Consider the following 10151-nt stretch of genomic DNA (forward strand, 5'->3'; position numbering starts at 1 on the left):
TGGACTCCCAGGTGATAACCCTTCAAGCTCGCAACCATGGCCGCCACCGCTCGCGGCCCAAAGTTCTTCTCCACAACCAAAAAGGGTACCTTGTCCGCGTGCTTGCCAAATTCCCACCCGGCCATCTGACCCATCTTCCCACAACCAACAGGGGAGAACTTTGAGCTGAAAGCCGACCTGAACAGCGAATATAGAGAAAAGCGCAAAGAAACGGTCAAAAAAGTCATTGCAAACATGACGATCGGCAAAGATGTCAGCAGTCTGTTTGCCGACGTTGTCAAAAACATGCAGACAGAGGACTTGGAATTGAAGAAGCTGGTGTATCTGTACCTCATCAACTATGCGAGGACTCAGCCGGAGTTGGTTATTCTGGCCGTCAATACTTTCGTGAAGGTTGGCAAACTTTCCCGAGATTCTCGCGTTTTCGCTGGATGCGGCCTTCTGAATCTTGGGAAACAACTTGCATAGGATACGGACGACATCAACCCGTTGATACGCGCATTAGCCATTCGGACGATGGGAATGTTACGGGTGGAGAAGATCATCGATTACCTGCTGGAGCCTTTGAAGAAAGGCTTGAAAGTAGGTCCAACTTTCTCGATCAGCTCCGTACATAACGCGGCTCACAACGGGCATTAGGATGACGATCCATACGTGCGCAAAACCGCAACTCTATGTGTTGCGAAGCTATATGACCTGAATCCAACGATCGCCATCGATAACGGGCTGATCACGATCGTGCAGGACATGCTGTCCGACAGGAACCCGATGGTGATTGCCAACGCCGTCGCTGCGTTGGCAGAGATATCCGAGGCGTCGGTTAGACGCGACGTCTTTGTGGTGAACGCTGGCATTCTGTCAAAGTTACTGGCTGCGTTGAACGAGTGCACAGAGTACGTGAGAGCGGTGGTATTAGACATGGCTGGGGAACGTTCGTAGCGCTCATGCTCTCGCGCAGATGGGGGCAGATATGTATCCTGAACTCGCTTGCGAGTTATCAACCGACCGATGCCGCCCAAGCCGCCGACATTGCAGAGCGAGTTTTGCCTAGATTACAGCATGCGAATGCGAGTGTAGGGCTGTCCGCCGTGAGGGTAAGCTTAGAAGGACAGGGAAAGAGCGGCGTACGACGAGGCCAGAAGCTAATCGCCCAGTACAGGTCCTCATGATCTACCTGAACTATATCAGCAACGAGGAGCTCTCAAAACAAATCATCCGCAAACTATCACCACCATTAGGTATGGCGGTCGACCTCCTTTCAGTGGCGAACAACCGTTGACATTCCGGATCTGCAGTGACCCTCTTGTCCTCCGAACCCGAGATCCAATACGTAGCTCTGCGAAATATCAGCTTAATCCTTCAAAAGCGCCCGGATGTCCTCCAGCAGGAGATCCGCGTCTTCTTCATCAAATACAACGACCCGCCGTACGTCAAACTTGAAAAGCTGGAAGTCATCATCAAGCTGTGCTCTGAGAAGAATGTCGACCAAGTTCTGTCTGAGCTTCGGGAGTAAGTTCAAGGTGGATGGGCGCTTTGGGCGTGTTGTATAAGTGCTAACAAGTGTGTAGGTACGCCAATGAGGTGGATGTGGACTTTGTGCGGAAGTCGATTAAAGCTATCGGCCGTTGTGCGGTAAAGATCGATTCCGCATCCGAGAAGTGTGTCAATGCGCTGTTGGATTTGATTAAGACGAAGGTCACCCATGTCGTGCAAGAATCCATTGTGGTGATCAAGGTTGGTCAAAAATTCATACATTTTTGGAAAGGTCATCATTATGCAGCGGCTGATGCGATTGACTCTAGGATATCTTCCGCAAATACCCCAACCGCTATGAGGGCATCATTCCTACCCTATGCGAGAACATCGAAAGCGTCGACGAGCCAGAAGCGAAAGCGTCTATCGTATGGATCATTGGTGAATACGCTGACCGCATTGCGAATGCTACCGAGCTGCTGGAGTACTTTCTGGAGAACTTCAAGGAGGAGGGGCCTGTGGTATGTTACTCTCTCCTTAACATCTGACCTTCCCCGGAGCAAACGTGGCTTATTGTCGATTGTACAAAGGTGCAACTGCAACTCCTCTCAGCAGCCGTTAAACTCCTCCTCAAGAAGCCCGGTTCAGCCCAAGAGACCGTCCAACGCGTCCTAACCTTAGCAACCCAAGGCTCAGATAATCCCGACATTCGTGACCGCGCCTACATCTACTGGCGTCTCCTCTCCACCAACCCCCAGGCGGCGCAAGGAGTCATCCTGGCCGAACGACCACCAATAGAGTCCGACGCACGATCGGTCAGCGAATCGCTGCTGGATGAGCTGATTCATAATATTGGGAGCTTGGCGTCTGTTTATCACAAGTCGCCGTCGATATTGGGGGGTACGGCTGTGGCTGTGTCGAGGATTCGGGAAGCGTATGTGTCTCCGTCTGCAGCCTATCTCTCTCCCTACCTCCTTGTTGCTCACAACGATATGTACCTCCCTAGTGTGGACTTCGAAGGCGAAGAACCCGAAGTAGACGCCCGCACCGTCGCCCAGCAAGTCAACGCTGCAGTAGGCGGCGGGATCGAAAACCTCCTCGACCTCGATTTCGGAGGCTCATACGATACGACCTCTGCAACGACACCAGCGCCGAATCACCGGACAGCGTCGGCTATTGACGATCTGCTGGGCTTGTCGGATATGTCGTCGCCGGGTGTGGGGGGCCCGAGTGGTGGTTTTAGCGGGCTGGCCAGTCCGGTGGGACAGGGAGCTGCGACGAACACGCCGAAGACGACGTTGTTGAGTGCTGGGGAGGCTAATGGGCTTGACTTGCAGGTGGGTGATAATCACCGCATTTATCTATTCGTAAAGTGGTAGCTCATGCCTTCGTATCAAACCACTCGCAGGGTGCCTTCAACAAACGCCAAAACCAAATCTTCCTCGACCTCACCTTCTCCAACCGCACCGTAACGCCCCTCACCGATTTCGCCATCCAATTCAACGTCAACACCTTCGGTCTCGCCCCAACGCGCGGGTTACAGGTCCCTGAGCCGCTCGGATCCCACCAGACCGCCGAGGTGCAGCTGCCGTTGCATACGGGCGGGGGCGTGCAGAGGATGGACCCGCCGAATTTGGTGCAGATTGCGTTGAAGAATAATGCGGGGATTTATTACTTTAATGCTTATGTGCCGGAGGACGTGATTAAAGGGTGAGATTGGGGAAGAGGTATGTGGTGTAGGGGTGGATTAGCTTTGAGCTTTGAGAGTCTGAAGCTGACCTCAAAATATTGAATACCAGATTTATGGGATTCATCCTTCGCACTCGCAATATGCATCATATAGGCATCAAACGGATGTTTCGTTTTTTTCTTGAATACACCGTTGTTCGACTTCCCAGTGTTTTTGTGCAAGCTGAGTCAAGCGTTGCCATCTGATCTATGCGCAATGCAACGATGTACATGGAGTATGGCTCTTTCTTTCCCGTACGGCATCATATGGTCGAAGAAGCACGGTCCCACGGTGGTCAGCAGTCTGGCTCTGAGACGAGCGAGACCAGGCTTGCCCGTGGCCACGCGTCTGCTCGAGCTCAGACTCCGAGGCAAGTTGAACTTCCTTTCCCAGGCAGACAGCATAGCTCCGTCGCACCAGATCTAGTCCCCGACCACTCGTCGTTAGCTTGGTTGCGCAACTATATTTATATACAGGGTTCTTATCCCGCAGCAGCTGTCGCAGAACTCCCAAACGACCCTGGCGCTCCAGAGATCATCTCACAAAAAGCCCCCAGAAACCATCCCCATCTCAGCATCACATACTCCCACCACCAAACCAACAATGGACCGCATCTACGAAGCCATCTCCGCCAACGACATCCCGCTCCTCATCACCCTCTGCGAGACCGAAGAATTCAACGTCGGGCTGCGCACGCTAAAACGCACTTCGCAGCGGAACCCCGCAGAATCAGAACCCGCACAGCAGAATCAGAATCCGAACCCCATCACTGTGCCCCAAGTCCCAGCTGATGGGAACGCAAACACCAACCCGTATGTGGAGCTTGAGCACGGGATGTGGCAACAGGAGGGGAATGTCGAGGTGGGCATGATAGGGGCTGACGGGAGTGTTACGGGAACGCAGACGTATGTTGATACGACCGTGGATCAGTATGTGGGGTCGATCGGGGGTGATGAGCAGGCAGCATCGGTGCCGGCTCCGAGTACATCAGTCCCGCAACAACCCCAACAACAACAGCAATCGACAACACCACAGAACACAGACGACGACGACATCAACCTCTACCCCATCCTCCAACTCGCCCACCTGATAGCCAACGACCTCCCCTCCGCCCGTTTCGCCGCGCGTCGCACGCCCCCCCCAGCTCCGTAACGACACATACGAGGCCGTCACAGCCTTAGGCGAGAAGCTATGGGCCCGTGATCTGCCTGGTGTGTACACCGCCCTGTCGGCGACATCACAACCATCGTCCGCGACCAGCAGCAGCGGATTGGAATGGCCCGGTCCGCTCAGACCACTCCTGAACGCCCTCCATACGTCCCTCCAATCCCGCACCCTCGCGCTCCTCTCTGAAACGTACTCGAGCATCTCGGTTTCGCAGGCTGCGACGATGCTCGGGCTTGATGCGAGGCAGCCGGGGGCGGTTGTGGAGTGGTTTAGGGGCGTTGGGTGGGTGTTTGATGAACAGGGGGGGTGGTTGAGTCCCGGTGCGGGGGCGGTGAGGGTGGAGGGTGGGGAGAAGGTGGGAGGGGGCGGGGATGTGGAGGTGAGGACGAGGATGGGTTTGGAGGAGATAGGGAATTTGGCGAGGATGGTTGTGCATTTGGAGGATTTCTGAGTAGCGCGAAGGGGTGTGCGTATCGTCAGCGAGAAATTGGGGCGTTCTGCTCGTGAGTGTGGGAGAGGGCACAGAATAGGCGATTACGGGAGGGGGATTGATTGGAATCCGGCAAGAATCAGTAGCTTCATATCATTGTCAGCCGCCTACGAGCTCATATAACCCAGCTCCACACATACCCAACCACAAAGCTTGTACATATCCTGTATCCTGTCACCATTATGCATGTGCAATCGCACGCATAAGATGAGTTGCATCCGCACATCCGTGGCTCAATCTGTCCGTTGCAGGTATAAATACTCATACCCGTTCTTGCGATTCTCACAGGCCCAATAGAAGCTGTGAATGCCATTACCGGCCATCTGAAGCTACTGTAGAAAGGATTCAGACGAAGATATGGGGCAATGAAAGGCTTTTACCTGAATACGACGGCTTTCGTATGGATGCTGTTGCTCAGCAAGTCGACAGATGAGGAACTAATTTAGCGCATGGCGTATGAATATCGGCGTATGATTATCCCTGGATCTCACTAGATAAAGTAGAGATCAATCAATATCACCGTTGTCTTCGAAACACCTTTTCACTAAACGTGTACAAATACAAACGCGGCAAAGCTACATACTCGGCTTCTTAAGACTTCTCTACAATTCCGAGCGCATCCGGTCCATTGATTGCCATAATCACAACGCTCCACAGTAAACATCGTCTACTATTCCAGTTCAATCTTAATGCTGATGATCTTGAACGGTGCATATCCGATCGCAAAGGTAGTTGTCTTCTCCGACCTCAGAAGAGGGATCGCGAGGTCGGCGGTGGGGATGGATGATCCAGAGTCTTCAAGCACGTTGCAGAAGACTGCGGAGGCCACGGGCAACGATCTGCACAGAGAGCCCGTGAGCCATGACGTTACCAGGTACGAGAAAGGCACACAACTGAATACGTACGTAGTCAATTTGAAGACCCCACGTCCCCCATATGCCTCATAGAACCGCAGAACGAGGGTTTTCAAAGCGGGCTTTGCAGTATCCGACAGCGGTCCTTCGGCGATTTTGATGGTGTCCAGCACAATGTTCGGTTTGTTAATGGAAAAGAACTGACGTGGGGTGAACGATGCCGAGTCTACTGGCGTCGGACTTTGTGGAGCGTGGATCGGGTTAATGATATGGGCAGGGTTTTGCATCATCTGTAGCAGATGGTACGTACGAGATAACCAACGGCACGTTGAACTCATAGCCAGCCTGAACCACATTGCTCTCAGCAAAGCTTCCTTTGTGCGGGTACAAGGCGTAGCGGAACGTATGCTCTCCTACGACTCGTACGTGAGCAAATAGCGCATATGTATACTCAATGCAGATGTACGAAAGCTTACCTATGTCGCAATCCGCATCCGGGGCCTGGTGTGGTTTGCCATCAGCACATACATCGTCAAACTGCGAACCATGCTCGAACCCCTTCCATTCCATATCTTACCTTTGGCGCCCGCAACACCGACATACGAATGACATTGCCGTGCACAGCAAACCCGTATTTGCAGAACGCTGACCCTTTCGCACTCCAGTACTATGCCCGCACCGCGGTATCGTCCAAGCCCGTTTGGTGGAAGAAGTACCTGACCACGTGAGTTCAATTCGCTATGCAGTGAAAGGTTCGTCTAGGAGCTAATTCATTTTCATCGGATAGTCTTCAGATCGTTCAATTTGTCATTGATCTCGCTGCCATCTACCTCGCCACCTACATCTTCCTCTCGTCCACCCACCTCGCCCACATCCTCCCCAACTTCAACCTTGGAACGTGCTCAGGAACTCCATTGGCTGCTGGCATCGGCTGTGTCATCTTGAGCAGCTACCTCCTCCTGTTTGTCCAGTTTTTCATCAAAACTTACAACCGTGTCGGCAAGAAGGGATCCAAGGGCGGCAAGGCTCATGCATGCAGATGTAAGGCGTAATTCTCAGGAGCTGGAAAAGCTTGGCGGAAAAGAGGAAAAGTCCGATCTAAGGGCTTCTCTATATGAACTATTGGGATTCCGAAAACCGCACACTACTCAGCCAGTTTCTTTCTTTAGCGTAATCCGAAAACACCATCTCGCAGCCCAGTGGATGCAGATGTATGGCGCAGTTTGCCATAGCTGGAAAAAATGTGATGCGCTGCACAGCCTCAAGAGGAAAAGTCCGATCTAAGGGTTTGATGCGCGAAAAATCATAGAAATGCTTGTATGATTGCAACGCAAAAGGAATGACGCACAGATGTTAGGTGTGTCACTTCCCGGGGATGTTGGAAAGCGGGATGCTCAATGATCCTCTGTGTGAACATCGGTGGGAGGAACTCGCCAAAATGTCCATCGCCCGTCGCTGAATTTCCATAGCACCTCCAAAAGAACGTCGCGCGTGGATGTCGTCGCCAATCTCGCCTGACTCAAATCGCATCATTCTGTGGGCATCGACCTCGCCCCGTCCGCGACTACCGAATGAGCGCTCTCGGTCTTGGGAGATGAAGGGTATTCGTATTGGGCGCCTCCGCAATCCACCCAAGCTGTCGGGGATATCTCATCTTCACTTGTATTTCATATTATATCTCTTTACTTCTACTTGATCCGAGACCCGGGCTGGCCACCCGAGCTCTCGGTGATACATTACATAAGGCGCCAAGCCTCACTGAAGCCACGCAAGCCCCACTGGGAGCCCATATATAAAGCTGTCAGTCCAGCGGCCGCTGCGAAGAGCTTCTTACTTTTTTCTTCACTACAATATACTGCTCTCAGCCCTCTCAGAAGGGCCCAATATCGTCTACGTTTCCTCTGACGTTACATCTACTTCCCCACAACGAACTCTAAGGGGGGGGAAGCGGGAGAGGAGTCCGTCATGGACAAGGGAGCCGTCCTCATCCTGGTGGACTACTTATCCAGCCGCGTAATCCTCCTCGAGACCCACGCCAAGGTGACGGCAAAGGAACTCGCCCAGCTGTTCTTTGACCAGGCCTTCCGCATCACGGGCATGCCCCACACGATCATCAGCGATTGGGACACCAAATGGACCGGCGCCTTTTGGAAGCACCTTCTGAAGTGCGCCGGCATAGAGCAGGAACTCTCGTCGGCACGACACAAACAGACCGACGGCAAGACGGAGAACGTCATCAAGACAATCAAGAAGATGATGGTCCCCTACCTGTTAAGATCTCGACGACAGAGGCGGAAGCGAAGAAGAGAAGACAGAGCGAGAGCGATAGGCGACAAGAGATTGTATTGGCGAAACAAGAAACAAGGACTAGAACAGTAGATGAGAAGAACTGGTGTTGATCTGCTGGGGAGGAAGGGAATGGACGAAGAGAGGCCGGCTATTTATAGATAGGCAACCCAGCAGGCCAGAGAACAACAACAACAAGAGGGGACTGGGGGGGCGCCAGCTATGCTCCTAGAGCGTGCGTGGCGAGCGTAGAGAGCATTGCTACAGCTGCTGGCTATGGAGAAGTAGTGGGGATGTGGAGAAGCCAAGGGGGGATTGGCAAAATGAGAGGAGAGAGGAGGAGTGGCGATATTGCGGGAGGATTGGCGAAATGAGAGGAGAGAGGGGGAGTGGCATTGACATTGACATTGACACTGACATTGACACTGACATTGACATTGACATTGGCGTTTGACATTTGGCGGTTGACATTGGCGGCTGTCAGTAGGTAAGCTTATGGTATGGGCGCGTCGTCCATAACATCACCCCTCTCTTTAGCGGCGGTGGCGGCGGCGTCGAGTTTGGTGTGGTTGCAGAGGAGGGCGCTACAGGGGACAGAGGAAGGCTTGTTGGGGTACGCGCTGTGGAAGTCCTTGAGGAGTGCGTCGGTATGGGTGAGGTGTTCCACAGGGCTCCCAGGTGTTCTCAGAGTCAGGCCTAGCCCTGCCATTTGACCAAGTACTGAAGGCGACGACGATGGATGCGAGAGTCAAGGATGGCTTTGACAACCCACTCTTCTTGACCCTCAACGGTCTCTGGGGCGCGGGTTCGGGTTCGTGTCGTTCGGGGATGGTGAAGCGGGGTTCGAGGAGCGAGACATGGAAGACATCGTGGAGTTTGTACGTAGGCGGGAGCTTGAGCCAGTAGGCGACTGGATTGATCTATTCAACAATGGGAAATGGCCCAATCTTGCGATGGTCGAGTTTCTGAGAGGGCCGGGTTGTCTAGAGGTTTTTGCAGAGGAGCAAGACGTGGTCGCCGGGCTTGAAGTCCGGTCCAGGAATTCGCTTAGCGTCGGCGTAGCGCTTCATTCGATCTTGCGCTTCCTTGAGCTCAAGGACGAGCTGTTCATGGACTTCCCTGATTTGTTTAGGGCGGGCTTCAGCGGCGGGGTTGACGGATTCGCAGGTAGCAGAGGCAGCGAAACTGAAGCGGGGATGGAGACCCTTGTTGGCGTAGAAGAGGGTGGTCTGGGAAGCGGACTGGTGGGTGTTGTTGTAGGCGAACTCGGCGGACGACAGAAGCCGTTTCCAGTTGTCCTGTTGGTGGTTGCAAAAGCATCGGAGATACTGCTCCAGGATCTGATTGGTGCGTTCCGTCTGGCCGTTGCTCTGGGGGTGGAAAGCGGAGGAGAGGCTGGCTTCCGTTCCAAGGAGTTCGAGGAGTCGGCGCCAGAAGCGGGAGTTGAATTGGGGGCCTCGGTCAGAGATGATGTTGTCAGGGAGGCCATGGAGACGGATGATATTGTGGAAGACTAGGTCGGCGGTGGACTCGGCGGATTCTGACTCGCTGCAGGCAATGAAGTGGGCCATCTTGGTGAGGCGACAGTTGACGTTCAGGATGAGTTGTACCCATCAACGGGAGGCAGACCGGTGGATGAAGTCCAGGGACCAAGATCCCCAAGGGCGGGTAGGGATACTGTTGGGCTGGAGTAGGCCAGGTTTGTGTCGACTGGATTTCGCTTGGCTACAGGTTCGCAGGACTTGACGTAGGCCTTGACGAAGCGCCACTGGCTGGGCCACCAGTAGTTGCGGGAGGCGAGTTCGAGCGTCTTGGACATCCCAAAGTGGCCGGCTAGGGGTGTATCGTGCATGTCGTGGCAGACTTCAGCTCGGAGCTCGTTGGTGGGGACATAGACCAGGTTATCGTGCAGCAGGATCCCATCTTCATCTGAGAACCGCTTGATACGATCTTGGGTTTCCTCGGTTCTTGGGCAGGGGTATCTTGAGTTTTCGCGAATGGTCTTAGCGAGGGGATCAGAGGCCTGGGCGGCCTTAATCTTGTCAAGCGTGGTATCCATGGGTGTGAGGTGGGCCGCGGCGAGTCGAAGGCGTTCGGGAGTCAAAATGTGGTTGCCTGGGAACGGAACTGCTTCTCCCCCTTTTTAAGCTCA

At 53.7% G+C, this 10151-nt stretch overlaps 3 protein-coding genes across 3 annotated transcripts; 2 read left to right on the forward strand and 1 right to left on the reverse strand.

Moving 5' to 3' along the window:
* Window positions 1–36: 36 nt before the first annotated feature.
* On the forward strand, window positions 37–3187 carry EV422DRAFT_572433 (adaptin N terminal region-domain-containing protein; the record flags this gene model as incomplete). The annotated part of the gene is made up of 12 exons (XM_053073124.1): window positions 37–85; window positions 152–393; window positions 469–582; window positions 640–893; window positions 959–1094; window positions 1160–1238; window positions 1296–1509; window positions 1569–1734; window positions 1803–1994; window positions 2064–2407; window positions 2480–2810; window positions 2882–3187. 12 exons carry the CDS (start codon window positions 37–39, stop codon window positions 3185–3187), a joined length of 2427 nt encoding a protein of 808 aa, XP_052920817.1.
* Window positions 3188–5093: 1906 nt separating this feature from the next.
* On the reverse strand, window positions 5094–6470 carry EV422DRAFT_342803 (family 38 glycosyl hydrolase). Its single transcript, XM_053066478.1, has 7 exons — window positions 6190–6470; window positions 6024–6126; window positions 5765–5953; window positions 5443–5698; window positions 5240–5349; window positions 5176–5191; window positions 5094–5097 (listed from the first exon to the last, which is right to left on the reverse strand). Exons 1-4 carry the CDS (start codon window positions 6281–6283, stop codon window positions 5530–5532), a joined length of 555 nt encoding a protein of 184 aa, XP_052920818.1. The 5' UTR covers window positions 6284–6470; the 3' UTR covers window positions 5094–5097; window positions 5176–5191; window positions 5240–5349; window positions 5443–5529.
* Window positions 6194–6765, forward strand: EV422DRAFT_623946 (GNS1/SUR4 family-domain-containing protein; the record flags this gene model as incomplete). The annotated part of the gene is made up of 2 exons (XM_053074246.1): window positions 6194–6437; window positions 6501–6765. The coding sequence occupies exons 1-2, from the start codon at window positions 6319–6321 to the stop codon at window positions 6763–6765; spliced, it is 384 nt and encodes a 127-aa protein (XP_052920819.1). The 5' UTR covers window positions 6194–6318.
* Window positions 6766–10151: the final 3386 nt, after the last annotated feature.

The sequence above is a fragment of the Fimicolochytrium jonesii genome, assembly GCF_025526975.1.
Source record: "Fimicolochytrium jonesii strain JEL569 chromosome Unknown EV422scaffold_45, whole genome shotgun sequence".
Classification (NCBI taxonomy): Eukaryota; Fungi; Chytridiomycota; class Chytridiomycetes; order Spizellomycetales; family Powellomycetaceae; genus Fimicolochytrium; species Fimicolochytrium jonesii.

Coding starts and splice junctions, on each gene's coding strand:
- EV422DRAFT_342803 (XM_053066478.1), bottom strand. CDS start 6,283: ATGGAATGGAAGGGGTTCGAGCATGGTTCGCAGTTTGACGATGTATGT. Junction 6,127..6,189: donor GGATGCGGATTGCGACATAG/GTAAGCTTTCGT, acceptor TACGAGTCGTAG/GAGAGCATACGTTCCGCTAC. Junction 5,699..5,764: donor GGGGTCTTCAAATTGACTAC/GTACGTATTCAG, acceptor CTCTCTGTGCAG/ATCGTTGCCCGTGGCCTCCG.